General features: G+C 39.9%; 1 protein-coding gene across 1 annotated transcript in view; it reads left to right on the forward strand.

The window, feature by feature from the left end:
• Positions 1-20,040, forward strand: part of ADGRV1 (adhesion G protein-coupled receptor V1) — a 466,251-nt gene that overhangs the window by 152,831 nt on the left and 293,380 nt on the right. The window contains exons 44-55 of the mRNA XM_019532360.1: positions 1,635-1,810; positions 3,820-3,944; positions 6,609-6,775; positions 6,878-7,021; positions 7,998-8,105; positions 8,537-8,789; positions 10,185-10,307; positions 11,416-11,638; positions 13,626-13,830; positions 14,907-15,053; positions 17,034-17,289; positions 19,789-19,991. Of these exons, the coding sequence (XP_019387905.1) occupies positions 1,635-1,810; positions 3,820-3,944; positions 6,609-6,775; positions 6,878-7,021; positions 7,998-8,105; positions 8,537-8,789; positions 10,185-10,307; positions 11,416-11,638; positions 13,626-13,830; positions 14,907-15,053; positions 17,034-17,289; positions 19,789-19,991 (2,130 nt within the window). The remainder of the gene's footprint in view (positions 1-1,634; positions 1,811-3,819; positions 3,945-6,608; positions 6,776-6,877; positions 7,022-7,997; positions 8,106-8,536; positions 8,790-10,184; positions 10,308-11,415; positions 11,639-13,625; positions 13,831-14,906; positions 15,054-17,033; positions 17,290-19,788; positions 19,992-20,040) is intronic.

The raw sequence follows: 20,040 nt of genomic DNA on the forward strand, positions 1-20,040 counted from the left end.
ACACACACTGGCATGGACCAGTGCCCCTGTTCCTGCCAATCCTGAAACCTCTGGCCTCACCCTGCCCATTCTAGACCAGGACCGAGACCCTACTTGACAGGCTGCTCTTTCTGTAAGTGTTCTGTTTTTTGCTGAACATCCAGGAACCTTATATCAGCACTTTTCCCTTAACTTTTGAGAACAAAATTGTTGTAAAATTTTTTCAATGAAAACCTGATTCCCACTGAGGGATTCCCACTGAAATTTCCATTTTGATGAAGTAAGCATTTTGATTGAAAAATATTGACCATCCTTAGTTCTGTCACCTTGTTTTAATTTCAAGGACCACAGGTGCCTTACTGGCAGGGAACATGGAATAAGTTCAGTGAAAATCATAATTAAAATTGTTCTAATAGAATATATGTAGTATCTTTGAAGAACTGAGCTCTACATTACGTAGGACTTGAGCAGAAGCACTTTGGATCATATCTAGAGTTGAGTTAGTCAGTGGGTGCCATCTACATGAGATGCTTACTGCACAGTAGCCTAATAACACTGCACAGTAGTGTGACAGTCAAAAACCGTGTTAATATGCTATTGTACAGTGTTATTAGTCTAGTGTAGTAACTATCACAAAAAAAAGTGCTCTGGTGTCACTGTGTACTAACTGTAGTTACTGTGCATTTAGTTAGTACTTCATTAAATGAGTACTGAATAAAATGCGCAGTAACTACCACATTAAATGAATGTGTAGAGGGGTCAGTAGGGCTGTACGAAGCTTTGGTTTCTGATTCAATTTGGTGGCAATTTGGCTGAATTCGAATCTTCAGCATCAAATCAACGAATTGAATCGCTGTCCCCGATTCGGGCTGAATCCAAATCAAATACGGTCCAATTCGCACACCCCTGGCTGCCAGTGTAGCGCGAATATAAAAAGCTGAGGTCTCCTTAAACCCCTAAATATGACATACTAAATAGATTTCACCTGGAACAGAAAAAAACATAGATCTGTACAGTGATAGCCTGTCAGAGGTACCAGAAATGTACTATTCTGATCTTCTGCTTCTGGCAGTAAAGAAATGCTTTCTGTTCCTATGGCACTTAGCTTAATTGCAGCAACATGAGTGAAGCTTCGATACAGCTATCACTAAGGGACAGTTCAATTAGGAGTCTGGTGAGTAGAATATATGGAAGGGGAGCTTTAGAACAAAGAAGGAAACCCAGTACTAAAGAAGTCTTTTCCAAGAGATTTGGAGCCTCTCAAATAACCTAGAATGTCAAAAGAGCCCCAGCCCTTTACCATGATCTCAGAAAACGTGAACCAAACAGAAACAAAAAAATTGTAGGAGAGAGAGAGGATGAAGAGAATGGGAAACAGAACCATGAGGCAATGAAAAGGGAAATTGTGTGGTCATCTAACAGTTGTTCAAAAGTAGGGATCCATAAAGAACAGGCTGAGAACCACGTCTCTAGATAACTATTTGATTTTCACATTTTTCTCACTGAGTGTGGTATCTGCTACTTTACTCCCACTGTGAGCCAAATCATGATTAGCCCCTCTGAAGTCACCAAAGTAGCATCAACTGTTGGAGTTATTTTCTATCAGTAGGTGTCATGTCTTAAATACCTTTATGTCCTCCTTGTTTTATCCTCAGACTCTGCACATTACTGCCATACTTGATGCAGAACCAGAAATGGATGAACATTTTATTGTCACTCTGTTCAACCCAACGGGAGGAGCCAGACTAGGCACAAAAATAGAAACTATGATCACGGTGTTACAGAACCAGGCCCCTTTGGGACTTTTTACTATCTACCCAGTTTTAAATAGGTACAGTATCTAATTCAATTAAAAAGAGGATAATTGTTCATACTCGATTGATGGGCTATTTCTCTGCATCTTTCTTTAATGGAACTGCTCAAAGAAAACAAGGCAATGAACAATGTATGGTTTTAGTTAATTGAAAATCATTTAATAATATTGTTGCTAAGCAAGAAGACAGACACAAGGGGAAAAATGAGAATGAAGACTGATGTTCCTTGCTGTTATTCTTTAGTAGCTTATGTTTATTTGCCTAGTAATATAATGGCAGAAAAACACTACTAGAATTGCAAAGCCAAGTGCTCACAATTTAGGATATGTGAGTATTTAAATTCCCTTGGGCGTGTGCATTTTGAGACAACCTTTGATTACATAAATCTGTACTATTTTTTTCTGCCAGGATCTGTGCCTCATGCTACATATAATTACTTGCATTTGATTTAGCACCCTCTCCCCCTACCATGCAAGGGTGCCTGGTACCAGTACATCTCTGGCACAACCTTTGCTACAGTACTGTTTGCTGCACACTATTCAAGCCATGCTTTAAGCACAGAATTACTGCTTCCTTGATTGCTTTTCTGTGGCTATCATCATAATACCTGAGTACTACAGAAAATTTTATTTTCATAACAGTGGGGGGAGGAGGTTAAATTATCCTAGTTTACAATTGGGAAAGTGACATTGAGATAAATAGTAGTTGAATTTAAAAATATCTAGGTAATGTGGTATCAATTTCACGTATCCAGTTTGTAATGCCTGGGACTGGTTTCTTAAAAGTACTTAGCATTATATAGTACTTAATAAGTTCAAAACACAGCTCCCATTGCTTTCAGTTAGAGCTGTGCAGAATGTACAGTTTTGAGTACCTGTGGAAACTGTTGCTTAAATGTCTAGGTTGGTCTTACACAGGGACTCTATGACAGGAGCAGGGATAGAAAGCATATCTCTGGAGCAACATTCAAGTGTCTTAAGCATGAGGCGGGCCTTTCTCTTTTTGCAGTTCTTTGCTTTATTCACTATATGCTGTTCAAATTCTGCAACCAGTAAAGCAACATCTACACTACAAAACCTGGATCCACAGCCAGTACAGATTTATTCTGTACACTAACAGTACATACAGATGTTTGGGGAGGTTAGGTGGAGGTTTGGTTACGTTAAAAATGGCCACCCAATTTAATTTAGTTCATCCATGTGTGGACCTTACTTATGCTTGGATCTCTATTTAGGTGGATCTAACTGTGAATTGTACAGAAACTGAGGAAGTTTAGATCAGTCTAAAAATGGCAAGTTAACTGTACCTTGGAGGTAGTCTAACTTCGATCAGTCCCACTTGACCTGATCTAATTGAACTTCTGTACAGTTCTCAGCCCAGCTACGTGCCCTAGCCCTGAGGCTGCATTCCCCACAGGCATGATGGGTTGGTTCACTGGAGGGGTTGGGGGGCTAAAAACAGCCCCTGGTCCCAGGGAAGAGAGCCTCCCCATCCTCACAAGCTCCCCACAGACCCCACTAGCCCCCTAACCCCACCAAACCCTCCAAGACTATGTTAACCCCCAATCCCCCAAGCACCCCTTGGCAAACTGTGCTTACTCCCCCAATTTACTCCCTGCAGACCCTTCTTGCCATCCCAAACTCCCATATCCCTCTGTATACTACGCTTGCTCCCCCATCCCCACCACAGCCCCCTCTTGACCCCCTGATCCCTGCTAACAGACCCTGCTTGCCCCTCGAAGCACCCCCATCCCAACTTGGATCAAATGGCCATTTTTAACTTGATCTAACCTCCCTGATATCTAAAATCACATTCTTATAATTGGAAGCATCAGAAAACCTCAGCAAGAGGCAGTAATACCAGTTATTCCTATAAAGCAGCTGGTTGCTAGTATTTTTGTTTCATTACTGTTGTCTGTGTCACAGGGGAAGCTCTATTTTAAAACTGATGTTTGGCTTTTTTTGCACCATTTTATACATTGTAAAAAGAACTTCTCTTTTCTGTATTTCACAATTCTTATGCTTAGGACCAACTTCCTGGTAGTTGAAGAAGCCAACACTACAGTTTACTTGAAAATATCTCGGAGTAATGGGCTCAACACATCTGTGAGTGTAGAGTGGGAGACCTTATCCAACACTGCATTTGGCATAAGTATGTTCCTTCCTGTCTTTGTTCAACATATCCTGTTGTTGTAGTGGCCTACAATGCAGAGGGATATATTTTGAAATGCAAATCCATTTTTGGACTTGATTAAATAAACTGCTGAATTTCCCAGGGAATGTAAAGATTCAATAGCTAAAATTGCTTCATTGTCTCAAGGGCCCTCCCATTGTCTATAACTTCTGTTAGAGACTGCTGAAATTACTATTGTCCTAACTTATTTTTATATGAGGACTTGTTCCTTAGTATTGGTTACTTTTGCTATGCTGTTCATTATCCAGAGTATGCTAGGCATTTTTTACATCTGCTTATAGTGACAGCCTGTGTCTGAAAGGTTTGCATTATAGAGTCTCAATATTGGCACATGCTCCACTACAGCTACTGAATTCAGTCTTATCAGGCCTCACAGTGGCTAAAGATTACTGCGCGTAAAACTACATAGGGTTTAGGCCTGAGGCCAGTGGCAAATGGTCACTTAAAGACATGATGGGATGTGATCCCCCATTCCAACAGTTGGGCATCCTGCTATGCCATACATGCATAATAGGATGCACAGTTTTGTAATCTGGAATCAAATCATAATCACACCTGACTTGCTAGTGCTAGGGGAGTCCAGGATAATGACCCCAGGCTTCTCCTATACTAGCAAGCTGGAAATCAGGACAAATCAGATGATTTGTGAGCTGGATTGGGACCATATGAGTGCTCAAACTTACCCTGGTGTGTTCCTGGAGCCAGCCAGCTATCAGATGATTGTCAGCTGGATAGGAACAGCACTGTGGCTTAAACAGGCCCAGTGTGGTCTCTGCCAGCTCCTGATCAGCAAAAATAACATGAACTGTACCTACATTATGATGGGCTTTACATTAACTGTTAGCACAGAGGAAAGAAATCTAGCAGTTATTGTGGACAGTTTGCTAAAAACATCAGCTCAGTGCCCAGCAGCTGTCAAAATGCTAGGGGTTATTGGGGAAAGGAATTGCAAACAAAACTATCATCATGGCCCACCAAATCCATGGCATGTCCACACCTTGAATACCATGCCCAGTTCTGGTCCCCTCAAAGGATATAGTAGAACTGGTGAAGGTGCATATAAGGGTAATGGGGATGATTAGTGGTATAGCAAGTCTTCCACATGAGGCGAGACTGAAGAAGCTAGGCCTATTTAATTTACTAAAGAAATGCTTCAAGGGGGGCATAAGGGTTTACAAAATGCTAAATGGTAAAGATAAAGTAAATAGAGATGTATTATTTACTATCCCTTACAATACAAGAACTAGGGATCATAAAATGAAACTAGTAGGTAGTAAGTTTAAAACTAATAAAAGGAAGTTCTTTTTCATACAGCATGTAATTAAAGCTTGGAACTCATTGCTACAAAACATGGTAGCTAACAATTTAGCCAGATTTAACAAGGGATTGGACAAATTCTTGGGGAAAGGTGCATCAGTAGCTATTGAGCATGGGAGTTAGGGGCACAACCTCTGAATCAGAACTTCCTAGACCTTAAATGCTGAAAGCTGCAAATGAGAGAAGAACAGTGGGGGAAAAACGCTGTGCATACCTAGTTAATTCTCCCTCTGCCACTGTGACACACGCAGGATACTGGGCAAGATGGATCTATGACCTGACTCAGTAAATGGCTGCTCTTACGTTCTTGTGATCAGGACCATGAAAGGCAACCCCAGTCTTGTCCAGATCCTGCTGATGATCAGCTGATTGTTCTCTGGTTGGTTCAAGCTCCAGTGTGGTCCCAGTCCAGCTGACAATCAGTTGAGTGTCAGCAAGATTGGGAATACATCAAGACTGGAACCCTGGTGCAGTCCCTGCTAGATGACTGTCAGCTGGTTTTTGGCAGGATCAGGAGTCCATTGGGGACCAGTATGAGCCCTGGTGTGGTGTTATAGCCTCTGTTGCTCAGTGAGAATTGTCAGCTAGTAGGGACTGTACTGGGGTCATTTGGAGATCTGGTACAGTCGACCCTGATGGATGAACAATTTAAGGTGTGATAGAAGTCAGCCACACAATTATTATATTGTTTTTGTATAATAATTTTATGACATTTCCTGTTTCATTATGCCATTTGTTGCATTTAAGATTTAATTAACTTTTTAATTGTATCATAAGTGTAGCATCTGCCTAAGAAATATTATTGCCTGCATAAGTATGTGCAAGATTGAGACCATACCTTTGTGTTATACAGTTTAATTTAGATAAGGCTATGTTTATTTGTTCAAAAGTTAATTAAGCAGATGTCTTAAGTTCTACCAATTTTTGTTTGAATGCTTCTTTACTTGGTTAAAAAAAGTCTTTTGTATTTTCTTTTTAGTTTTTCTCCTTGGTTCACTTGTATTCTAGTTTAATTCATAATAGTCTTAATAAGAATTTAGCTTGAATTACCTGTGTGACTTGTTTGTGTATTCAGAATGCAAATGACAAAAATATACATGTATTGCTCAATTCACTTAACAATCTTATTGCTTTAGCTTGTGGGTATGTTGATAATATTAAAAATACAATATGCCATCAATAGTGTTATTTCTGTTTGAAAATAGATCTGAATTTGGTTTGTAAAATTAAAAAAGATGAGAGCAGAAAAGACCCTATGAATAATTTAATAGTAAATAGTGTTTGGTGTTTTCTAATATATTGCAGAGGATGGTATCAGTGTGCTATCTGTCTTTCAAACTTTTGTGGAAGAGTCAGAATCTAGCTGGTGTTTTTTTACGTCAGGAGATTCTTTATATGGTGTTCTGATGCGTAAAACCCCATCTAGTTTTTCTTCAGTTTATCAATGGCGTGGAATTTTTGTTCTAATTGAGGTAAATTCTTTTGTTTTTGTTTTGTTTATGTGTTAATTTTCTCTGTTTTTTATATGCAATGGAAGCAATATTACCAACTTTAATTTCTGATTCTCCTTTTAGGATTTCAGTATCTGGAATCCTCAGAGCTGTATGACGTTTCAGATTGGGGGCACCAACTATCTGGTGATTACTCATGGAGAAATGAAACGGGGATCAGCCGACAATAGTGTATATGCATTCACACCTGGAGTCAGAATCCAACTGGTAAAATGCCTGTTTTGTTTTTGTCCATTCCTGTGAGGCCATTTAGTTTTCAGCTGTAGTATAATATCATGTCCTTTCCAATGACCTTAAATGTGGCATTTTTGTGATAAGATGGTCCTGTAACAAACTTGGTTTGTAAATAAATAAAGTGAATTTAAACTGGACCAAAATTAACTCTGTCATAAGCTAGTGATATACCATTTATTTCACAGGAGTTGCATTTGCTTTACGTCTTTATAGGCTATGTGCAGATGTTACACTTAGATTGACTTAATTTGGTGTTAGGTCAATCTAAGTGCTGAACTATACATATGTTTCACGGAGTTTAGACCGGTTAAAAATGGCCGGCCTATTCTAACTTAGTTCACCTAAGCTATGTAGACTGGGCTAACTGGTGCCTGAGCTAACTGAACATGTGTTCAAGTTTGGAGTACACCCACAGGGCTGGAAAAGTCCAGCCACTTGGCCTGGCCCCAGGGCTGCACTTTTCCAACCTCCTCCCCCTACACAAACTGAATCAGACTATTTTTAGCTCGCTGACTCCTTCAACTCCTGGACAGACAATCCCCACAGACCTGGCAAACCCTCCCAGATTTGCCAGCTCCCCTCACACTTCCCCTCCCACCTCCATGGACCCGCTAGTCATTCCAATCGTGCCTGTCTCTCTCCCAACCTGACTGATTTCAATCCCAGTGTAGCTTCGGGCACTAGCGAACATCTACACAAGCGGGGACCCAATTTACAAACACATAGCTTAAAATAAGTTGAGTGATTTTTGGATCAGGTCCCATGAACATATACACTTGCTCACAGAGATTATTAAAGAATTACACTTGTGGGTCAGCACATGGTATTGCTTTTTTGGCATTTTAATAAAAAATAATATATTAACCACTGTTGCTATTAGGCAAATTGGCTGTTTGTCATAAATCTGAATTACTTCATAGAACTCTCTCTCTTGTTGTGCTTCCATTAGATACAGACACTGTCAGTTCCAGAAAGCAGAGATGTTAAGCATTTCACTTTGGACCAGAAAGACTATTTGGTTATTGCAAGTCAGACAACTGATTCCACATCCATCCAGGTTGTAATGATCTCTTCTTTCCTCTGTTTATAACGTGTGCATAGTTTGTTTAGTTGTGGTTATGAGAAGTTATGAGACAGCTGCCACAGTATTAGTACACCCTATACCATTCTGCTCATGTGCCTTGATGTTGGAATGGCACTGTCATCTTTACAGGTGGGATGCAGTTCAATTTCTACGTCCCTCCAGCTTTTCACTTTGTGGCCGAAGCCACCAAAAAAAGTGTTATCGGTTGTGATTAGTTTTTGCTTGCCTGCTTGGAGCTGGACAGAGAATGACAACTTACTTCACTGAGCTGCCAGCTGTTCATGATTAATACATTTTAAAAAATAATTAAAATAAGACATCTATGGCATCTGGTTTCTGTTATCTTGATATAGTCTTAATTTTGTGTGCATCTAAAGAAAAAAAGTATTTATTATTTTCCATAGGTTTTCCAGTGGAATAAAAGGATATTTACATTACATCATCAACTCCCACTTAATGGAGCTCTTTCAACAGCCTTGTTTTCCAGAGGGGGTATTATATACTTAGTAATTTCTCTGTCAAGTGCCAGCCAAAATACCCTTCTGTACCAATGGTCAGATAATGAGTTTAAAGAGCTTAATCAAGTGCCAGTAAATGAAATAACACACATGGAGGCCTTGACTTCTGGATCTGATATCTATTTAATAGTAGCAAAAGGTATGAACATGAATTTTGCTAAGCATATGCTAGTCTGTTTGATGGAAAATATTCTGAGGCAGCCTTTTAAACAAAGTTTTACATGGAGGGGAGAGTGGACACAAACCCTCATAACATTATTATCAGGACAATCTCTGCTTTTTATTGCACAGACAGAAGTGTCACTTTTGTAATCAAGTCCATACAGAACAAATGGGCTATTGACTTGAACAGTGGGAGCTGATAAGTCTTTACTACTATTTATGTGTGTTATTCCACAAATGTGACATGAGGCATACTGTTTTCTTAACTCACCTCTGTTGAAAAGGCAGATGGTTCACTTCCCAGTTAAATATCCATTTCCTTGCATTTTCCACCAGAATCATTAAATAATTAGCATTTGGTAGAAGGCAAAGTAAACATGCACCTTTATAGACTAACTAAAGTATATAGCTCACAGGCATTCTTAAACTCAAGTTCACTTCATCAGATGGGCTCATGAAAGCTTATACTCTCTGTGTATATCTTATTTAGGTCATACACATGTTCATGGCATCTGATCTACAATCATACAGCTTGCTTTAAGTCATGTGATTATAGATTGGGTCCCCATTTTTGCAGATGTTCAGGAGGACAATCTAAGTAAGTTGGTTGTGAGGGAGGGTCAGGTAGGATTGGGAAGCTAGCAGGTCTGAGGGAGGGGATCAGTGGATCTGCTTAGGGGGGTTGGTCATCCATCTGGGGGTGGGGATCAGAGGTCTAAAAATAGCCCAGTCAATGTGGGGGTGAGGAATAGGAAAAGTACATCCCTTGGGCTGGGGTGAGCAGCTGGATTTTCCTAGCCTCAGAGGTGCACTCTGCACCTATTCAGTTAGGGGTTAGCCCAATCTGTGTTGTGCATTAGGTGAACTAATTTAGATTGGACTGGCCATTTTTTTTTTTTTTTTTTGCCCTATTTAAACTCCCCAGACAGAGCTTCAGGTATGTATATAAAGGTGTACATCTAGCTTGCCTTCTGACTGACAGCTCACTACCTCTCGTAGCATTTGGTAACCACTGTCCCAGGCCAGCTATCTCCTGTTCCAAATACAAAGAAGATACCATTTTGTGCTTCACTGGCTGCATCTACGTGAGATGCTTACTGCTTACTACTGCTCAGTAGTGTCACGTGACATGAACCATGATGTGATGCTACTGCGCAGTAGTAGTGAGCTACTGCACAGTCAGTGTCAGCAGGAAGCTGGGTGGGGACATAACTGGTTACCATGCAGTCATTTAGTAGTTGGATATGCAGGTCAGCATCTTGTGTAGATGGGGCCACTGTGTGGCAAGAGCTGGCTTTATGTCATCCATTGAATAATGTATGTTTAATTACTGGACACACAAAATGTTTGGTTTGTTGTTCTTGCTTTGCAGAATCCAGTAATTCAATTGAAATTTTAGTCTGGGAAACAGGACAATCTTTCTTCAGGCATTTTCAGTCCCTTCCATTTTATGCTATAACCAAAATCCACTCCTTCATGCCCCCTTCAGGTTTAGGTAAGTTTGTTCCAGTACTACTTGCTCTGTTATGCTGTTTTGGAAAATGCACTTAGATAATATTGTAGGTGTATGTAAAGATGAAATCATCTTTTTAACGGTAAGGATGACATCAGTCAAATCAACATGACATAAAAGTTTGGATGCATAAAGAGCCCAAAATACAAAAGCTCCCCAATAATTAGGCACTATTGTAAATTAATATCAATTCACAATAACTTTGACATTTATGCAACAGCATCAGTTGAGGCTGGGGGGTTGAAGGAGAGCATACTGGTGTGATGGAATAATGTTGGCTGCAGGTCTGGAGGAAACTAATTATGGCTATCTGTAAAAATAACAGTAATGATAATTGCACTTTCCTGGCTAGACCAGGGCTCTATTTTTGTGCAAAATTTGTTTTCCACATTCAAGTAACTTAATGGGAGAAATACTGACCTCATCTACCTTCTGTGTTTAAATCCTTTGACTACAATATAATTAAATCTAGTGTATGAATTGGTATAAATGAGATCCTCATTGGTTTCTTCTCTATAAGCAGAGAGAGCTTGTTAGCCATGTTATTCTGAAGTCAGGCAGAAATTAGTAGTAGTTCTCAATCTTTTTAGATGTGAGACACTCCTTGGAAACTGCCAGCTTTTAGTTTTCACTCTCTCTTTTTTTTTTTTTTTTTTGACTATAGAAAAATAATAGAGCAGTTGTTCTGTTGTAAAGAACTTGGGAAGAGCACAACAAGTCAGAATGTTTTTTTTAACACCACAAATTCCTATTTGAAATTTCTCGGTTTATCTTGTGAATCATATCTGTACACCTATTCTAACATTGTGGGGCACCCTGTGGAAACCTTGAAAGGATCTTGTGACTCCTTGGTTGAGAATCACTGGTCTATAATGTACATATCTGCTCTGCCTTCTGCTTCTCTATAGCCATTCCCTCAGGAATTGAACAGTAACTGTGGAAATCAGTGAACAAAAGTACTAAGCAAGTGTTTGTTTGGCTGAGATTTGGAAAGTGAAAATTACCATGGAGTGCTTCCAAGCATCTGTGGGATTGAACAAAAAACATACATTGGTTGTTTAACCTGTCCTTTCATTTTTTTTAAATACAGTTCATGTGCTACTAGCTGGTAAGGATGCATCAGCACTGTATTCCTGGAATTTGGAAGTAAACCAATTTTCTCTAGTGCTGGAAGCCCCTTCTGCTAATCATGTCGCTTCTGCTCTGGCAAGGTCACTGAATTCCAGCAAAAGCTTAATTGCTCTGTCTGGAGATTCATATTCCCAGATTTATGAACTAACTACAGTCTCCAACCAGTCAGACTTCATACCTAGGTAAGTTTCCCATTTTATACTGTTCTAAATCATTTTTGTTTTGAAGTCCTTCATTTATCTTTAATTGCTGACCAAGAAAGGGTCCAAACCTTTAAGTACCCTCTTTGTAAAGTTCTTGCATTCCACATATGGCCTGATCCAAAATTCAGTAAAGTCAAACATGATCCAAAAGTCATTGAAATGGATAGATAGATTCTTTTTGATGCTAGATGAGTTACTTTGTTTAAAAACAAAACAAAACAAGCCCCCTCTTTAAATCCGGTATATACTTTGAGCATCAAAACATACGGAAGGGTTTTTTGCCATTTCAAGCAATGTATTGCCATGGCTTAACAAAATTGCATTTCTTTACAGCACTTTTAAAATGAGCACAGTGCTTTAAATTAACCCTTGTTAAATGAGGGATTACATTTTGAAGTGCTGTATTTTATACCACTTTAGCAACCTGCAGCGCTTTAAATAATTTCTATAGGCTGGTCAAATTTCTGGCCAGTGGAGAAATCCCAGAAGGCTGTGGAGCACCTCCTAGCCTAAAAAGTGCACGGAGGCTCAGAGGCACCCCCATCCCCAATACTGTACTTATGTCATTTTTAAGAGGACTGTAACTTTTTATATGCTATAAAAAGTGGTCTTCATTTATGGCGCTGTAAAATGTGTGAGAAGCACTTTTTGTATGCAGTTCGAGTTTATAAAATATTTGCTTTTGGGGGGTGGGGGGGAAACATTTCAAAGTCCAGTATTTATTTCTTGATTCAGAATCTAAATATTGGGTTTTTTATAATTGGGGTTTTTTTTTATCATTTTAATGATTTGTAAACTTAAATATATATGGATATCTAGGGGTCAGAAAAATGTGGAAAAAAACCCCAATATAACACATGCTCAGTCAGCATGCACTGCTGAAAAGCAGAGCCAGAAGGCCCCCAGGATCCCAGGTAAGGCTGCTGGGGCCAGCACAGTGCTAGCCCCAGCCTCCCCTACCACACCTGGGGGCAGCTTGCCATGTGCCAAAGCACATATGGCACAGATGTTCCCCAGGGACAAGTGGCGTCACAAGGCGCATCACCACTACTTACCCCCGGGGCACCAAACATCCATGCTTGTCTGGACATGCCATACGTATTTAACCTGGGACTGAAAAAACTCTGTGCTCTTACTTAATGCTCAGCTTAATTATAGGAACTGCCTATGCTGTTCTGTTGTACCTTATCTTTTATTTTTCCAAGATCACCTATGCCAATAATAGCAGCAATCTAATTTACAAGACCTATCAAGAAGCCTTGAAATTGACTGCTCCTAGTCAGTTTCACCAATTAAACAGTTAAACAGGACACAGGTTACAAAGTACACTGTGCAGGACTGAAAGATGCGATCTATGCATTTAAGCTATTTATGCACTTAATTGATATGCAGCTCTGTTACAGTGTAAGAAATAGGTAACAAACTGGGACTAACACTGTGTTCTGCTTTAAGCAAATTATGCAGTTACCTAGCATGTACATAAGTGGAGCACACAGTGCTACAAAATTATGTTATAAATTATTCATGTTTAGGAACTTTTTTATACTTAACTGTTTTACAGCATTGTAAGGTAGTTTTAATCTTTTTGACAGAGTTTATAAATAAGTGTATTGACTTGCATAGTTCTCTAATATTCATTCATATATTATAGTATATTAATCATGATGCATGTTTACTTGAACAAATTGGATCTCAGTTAAGCAGGCTTCTTTATGCTTTACACATTTGTTCTGTATATGGTCAGGGTGGTACAGGATAGGATCCGTTTTACTTTTCACATAATTTCTAGTAGGAAGAAAAAACATTAAACATCCCTACAAAAGTCATGTGCCATGTTCTTTCCTTTTCTGAAACTGAAATTGACACTTTGCTATGGCAAGGAAGGAAAGGCATAATGTTTCTCATTTTTGCCATGACAAACAACTGGCCTTAATTTATAAATATTTGATGTGTCTTTTTATGCTAGTTCAGGTGAATTGATATTTGAACCTGGAGACATGGATGCTGTGTTGGCAGTCAATATCCTTGATGATATTATCCCAGAGGAAGAAGAGTTCTTCAGTGTATGGTTGAAAAACCCTAAAGGGGGTGCAGAGATTGGTGCTAATGGTTATGTTAACATAATTATTCCATCTAATGACCATGCCCATGGAGTCATTGCATTTGCACAGGTAACAGTACTAAGTTACATCATTAGTCTTGATATAATCTGTCAAGGGCCAAATAGAAACATAAAGTATTGTAAACTGAACAGATAGGTTTGATTCTCCAGTGTCCTAAACCGAACCGGTTTAGTGGCATTTTATACCTAATAGCACAAACATAAATAACTATGCAGGATCCAAAACAATAAAAAAAAAAAAAATCAGTTCCAGCATCTCAACCCTTTGTGAGATTTTGGTCCCACGTTGAGTAAGATAAGTTCCATTAAATATTAGAAAAAGACTGTGGAAAGAAAATGGTTCCCAAATATGTATTATTTCTGTAATGACTGTGGTAATCAAAGGAGTGACTAGTCACTACTATTACAGGAGGAACACTGGAGTGGTGGGAACTAGAGAAAAAGATACTTGTAGGACCTATCACAATGGGCTTATTAGGGTATGTCACAAGGCAAGGTAGCCCATTGAAGATTCATGTGTGAGGCCTTCGTCTGAGGGTACGGCCACTTACCTTGGCCTGCCACCCTGTGGCTAGCCATCCGGGCTGGTCAAAACTGGTGTGAAGTCTACAGCAGGACCTAACCCTTTGCCCACTCCGTGTCATTGAAGTATCCATCTGGGGTCAGCTGACCCTCCAGTTCCCCCTGTATAAACCCCTAACCTGGAACTGGAAGTGTCTGGACAACAGGCCTCAACCTGGTCCTAGACCATTCTGGCTTGTGCTCTGATGCTGTACTTGATCTCCTGGCTTCTCAATCCAGCTTGCTCTCTGACTCCACTCAGTGCCTGACCATCTGGCTTATCCCTGAAATATATGCTCATTCCTCCCAGCCCTCTATCCCAAAGTGGCCCAGAATATTGTTGCCACTTCTGCCAGCAGTTCAGGGAATCTAGGCCTTCTTTTCTTCAGCTCTAATCCTCTTAAAAACACAGGAATGTAGGAAACAGTGTTATGAACCCTTTTTGGAAATTTTGTACCTACCTCCTCGGGATGACCAAGTAATTGATCTGTGTAAGAGCTCTTCGTGTGTTTTCCAGATATTCATATTGTTTTTAATGGTCCTTCTACATTTATACTTTTCCAGATTTCTTTATCTAAGCAAGTTGAAGAAATGGAACAAGACAATTTAATCACCTTGAATGTAGAACGTTTACTGGGAACATATGGCCGAGTTACAGTACAGTGGATAGCCAATGGGAGCATTAGTGATATATTTCCAGTTTCAGGAACGGTATGCAATAATATTGCTGATTAACAAAGCTAAATGTTTAAAATATTTTAGATGATATAAGTCCTAGATCTAGCTCTCTCATAGGGCCTCTTGGATGCTCTAATGTGGTAGAGTTCCCCATTTCCTCCCTCCAAGTACTTATTGACCCACCTTATGACAAACAGGCTATGTGTTCTCTGAGCTCAATGTTTCCATTTACTTAAATGATGGTAGCAGACAAATTCTGCTACTTCAAAAATAATAGTTACAGGAAATCACAGATAAATGATTATAAGGTAAACAACATTCATTCTTAGAGAAAACTGGAGTAAAATAAAAGAAGGGAAAAGGACTTGGGACAAAGGACACAGCAAGGATGTCAAATGAGCAACTTAACATTCATATTAAAATTACTAAAACATTCCCTCCTATAATAGGGCCTGCCTCTGTGGTCAGCAATGGTGCCTGTTCCTCGCTCTGCCTCCCTGGGGTATTGCCTTGTTGGAAAATAAATATGAATTTGGGAGGTTAGCCTTCAAATACCAGAGTGACCTTTGAGGTCCGCCCTGTTCATCTGGCCCTCTTGCTTTGGCCCAATCTTTGAACTTAGTTCCCTGAGCAGGGTGTCTTTTCTTACACTCAACCTTAGCAAACTTACTTCTTTAGGTGCTACCAGCGCTTGCTCTCTCCCTAGCATTCCCTGTTAACGGACCTTTGTCAGGGTCTCACAGGCTCCACTCCCCTGACCAACAGTCCTTCTGTGGACTTAGATTCCACCAATCAAATATGCAGCCCCATCCCCAGGCACCCACCATGATCTCCCTACTCCCCAGTAGCTGCTGCCATGCACCATGGCTCAAATAAACCTGATGACTGTGTGAGAGACCTCCTTCTTAGGAGGACTGGGACCAGAGTGAACCTCTAGCACTAGAGGCAGAGCTACATAAGCACTGATGACTCCTTTAGTCATCTGACCCCCTTCTTCCTTGTAACAGGGCACAGGTGCTGTTAATCATCTAATGAGCTGTCTGACCTGCTGCTGCCTGCAGTTTGCAGGTGGGACACTGTTGCCCTTTAACTCTTCCACCTGTGCCTGCTGTACTTTGCAGCCTTGTGGACACTGCCTCTTATTAACAGGGGTAGGTGACCCCATTACACCTCCCTCCTTCAGAAACTCACAATAAAGTAAACGTAAAGAAGATGCCACCTAGAACTCATTATGAACCTCATGTGGTTGCTAGTATTGGAGCTCAGAGAAAGGGTATGTTGTCCTTCAAAGGGAAAGTCCTGGTCCTGTTGTTAACTTTGGTGCAGGAGGGGCCTACTGAGTATAATTGATAGACAGACAGCTATTTCAGATCAAGTGGGACAAAATTAAGTCCATGGTCATCAGAAGCTGTTGCTTCCTAGCAGTTGGAACCTGATTTCCTGCAGTTAGCACTCTTGCACAAATACTTTCTGTGCTTCAGGTCAGCTCAAGGTTGTACTGACTTTCTCAGTTTCTTGATTTTTATGAAAGCACAGCAACAAATCAGAGTCTTTGATAGAAGAAGCCTCAGTGCAGCTGCATAATTATTTTGAAATTATTGTTGTTCTGCTTCAAGTCAGGCTGCAGTTTTCAGAATGGGATGTCACTTAAATCCATTTTAAGTGCTTCTTATTTAAGGTGGCTTGACTTTTTGCAGCTATGCTGAAGTCATTGAGCAGTATGGGTGTTTATCTCCCAAAGTGACACTGCTAATTAAGATGTATTTCCTGCTCTATCAGAATCATGTGCTTTTGATTATTTTGCCACAATTATATACTTGCCTTTCTTCAAAGTGACTCATCTTTCTGTTTGCCTGGATCCCTCCTTTGGATCCCTTTCACTTATTTTTCTGTCTTAAATGGTTTCAGTTTTGCGCATTTCATGAATGCAAAGGCAGATCATGGTGAAGATGAACAGCAGTATAAAATAAAATGAAATGTCTGACCTCCCCCCCCCCCCTTTTAAACTTTTAGATTACATTTTCAGAAGGTCAAGCCCTGTCTACCATCACCTTGACGGTTCTTGCAGACAGCATCGCAGAACTTGCAGAGTCTGTTGTTATCACACTTACCCATGTCACTACTGTGGGTATTCAGGATCTGACAAGAGGAGCTATCATAGACTCGAAGAGGGCCAGGGCTGTGCTTACTATTCTACCTAATGATTCTCCTTACGGCGTAGTTGGCTGGCATGCAGAATCTCTCTTTGTTAAAGTTACAGAGCCTGAAGGTAGGTTGGTGTTATTTTCCTGGCAAGGCAAATATTTGTGGCTTTCAAAATCAGCATCTTTACAAACTGAGACAGTTATGTGGGTTTTTAGCTAGTAATACTTTATTCTACAGTTTAAAAAAATATTTTAGTTTTGACCAAAATCCCAAACTACAGTGACATCAAAAGTCCGTCCAAACCTAGTAGTCTCACATGGCTACCATAATTAAAGTATACTAGTTTCTGTAGCGAGTGGATTCAAGAGAGTAACGTGGCTTGCATCACATCCAGTTGCGTTTGACTTCTCAGCCTGAATGACCAGGCACCCAATTATCCAGTTGATTGAGGGTACCCTTTAAGACAAATTCAGAGTAGGGCCCAAGCTCACATGTCTAGGAGTTATATAACAAGGCATCTTGACCACTGTGTCACTACACTGCAATCAATTAACCAACAAAAGCAATGCACCCTAGCAGGCAAGCATCCTTAGGCATACAGAACTATGTCACTTTTTTAATTTTATAGACTCAAAAATCTTCAGTAATTGTTTATATAAGAACACTTCAGGTTGATTGTGCTATTAACTTGCTTTTATAGGTTTTTTTTCCTAGTTTATAGAATCTCTTTTCTAATGGCTAAAAATAGAGTTGGCCAGAAGACGTGTCTGATTGGAAGAAAAGGCTATTTTTTTTCTTCTGTGAAAAGTGATTGTCAGAAAAAATTAATTTAAAAAAACTGAAATGAGATTTTTCACCTTGCCAGCTGCCTGCCTATACCCGTCCTTGTCAATATCACTTTCTCCATGCAAGTAGAAAGTGAAATTGATATAGCACATTATAGGCAGGCTGTCCTAGACTGATTGTCCTGGTGTCCAGGTTCCCTGATTGCCCATCAGGATGCTTACTCGCTGTGGAGGAGATGGAAGAGGTCAGAACATTGGATCATTTTGTTTTTCTGCAGCTCAGCTGCCTTCCTGGTACCTGGGTTGTAGGGGGTGTTAGTGAGAAGCCTGAATGCTCAGAGACCAGGATGCCTAAGCCTGTCTAACAGGAAGGCTCCTGTGTATATTTATTTCCTCCTCAGAGAAAATTTAGATTTTCTGAAAAAGGAACTTCCGTTATAGTGAGAAATTTGTGGCCAGCCCTACTCTAAAGAGTAGCTGGTGTATAGTAAGCTGTAAAATAATATTAACATTTTGGAATTTAGTTTTTAAGGGACTCTTCCATATTTATTAGTTTCCTCTGTCTTCCTTGAAATATTATTATTGTCTTTATAGATCACATGCTGCAGAGATGTTTAATCCTGCAGATTCTCTACTGGCCACAGGCTATTACTTAGATTAAGATGAATGGCTCAAACTTGCTGTCTGTCTGTGCAATGCAAAAGGCTGCCAGACAGAAAATCTTTGGAAGGGAGGTGGTATATGACATTCCTGTGCTGCCACTATGCATTTACTACTCCAGAGAAATTAATAGGAGACTCCACCTCCATTCTGCATGATTTGAATAGAGAGACAAATACTAGGCTGGGTAGGGAGCAAAAGTTTACTTGAAATGAAGTCTGAGGTGTTGCTGCAGCTTTGCTAGTATTCTTCAGAGTAAGCTGTTGTAGGACAGCAATAGGTGGCCAGCTAGGTATTCTGTAGAATCAGAATGATTATCAGTTGAAGACCTTTCCCTTACTACATATTTTCAACCAGCAGTTATTGATCCTGTGAACTTCATATTCTTTCCTCTGTGAGTATAGCCCCACCACTCAGTTTTCCTGTTCTCATCCTGGCATCCAGCTCTTAGATAGAATTCTCCCTTTCCAAGACTAGTCTCCTAGTCTTCATCATTCTCTATATCCCTTGAGCTTCAAAAGCTCTTTGCCCAGCCTCCTGTCTACTAGCAGCTTCAGGCTTAAAGTCCTTTCCCACCAGGTAAAAAAAAGTCCTACATCCATGCTTTGAGCTGTCAGCCCTGTCATCTTCACTTTGTTAGTTGAGGTAAATACAGAACTTACTTGTAAGGTTTAGTATGTAAATGGTATCGTATGGCAAACTATCATTTAAAAGGCAACACTCAAAAGTTGTCTTTTTCCTATACTTTTTGTTTATGCTCTAGCCTTGTCCAGTTGTCCTGCTCTAGAACCCAAACTTCCAGTCAGTTCGTGAGCATTGGATTGGTATTTTTCTGTATCTGTATTAATAGTGTCTTCAGAGTGATTCAAATTATATGAAGCCCACTAGAATAAGTGGGCTGGCTGGGAACAAGTAGGAAGGTGTCGTTATATGCCATATATGCTCTGAAAAAATCCAGATAGTTTCTGTGGGTGTTTAACTGCTTGATTCACTAAATGGGGAGTGTCCTGGCTGGGATTTTAAAGATCAGATGTATACTCTAACATTAAATGATTTCACTGAGGGATTCAGACAACTCTAGCTCAGTGAAATGAAATAAAAAATCATCTGGAAAATAGTTACAGCAAGCATATCTTGATGGCTAACAGGCCGATAGAGATTTCCCATTTTTCTTGCAGGGACTTCAACTATTGTTACTTTACAAATTCTTCGAGAACAAGGATTTGTTGGAGACATTTCAGTGCAGTTAAGTTCAAAGCCTAATTTCTCACTCCTGCCCTCCAACCAAGCCACAAAAAATGAAGATTATATAATAGAAGAGGAAACAATAATTATGGCAGAGGGCACGACAATGGCTTATGTCAGAGTCACCATTTTGCCTGTGAGTAACTGAAGTTTTCCTGGCTAAGATGTATATGTTTTAAAAGGAA

This window comes from Crocodylus porosus, unplaced genomic scaffold (genome assembly GCF_001723895.1).
Source record: "Crocodylus porosus isolate Cpor-Errol unplaced genomic scaffold, CroPor_comp1, whole genome shotgun sequence".
Classification (NCBI taxonomy): Eukaryota; Metazoa; Chordata; order Crocodylia; family Crocodylidae; genus Crocodylus; species Crocodylus porosus.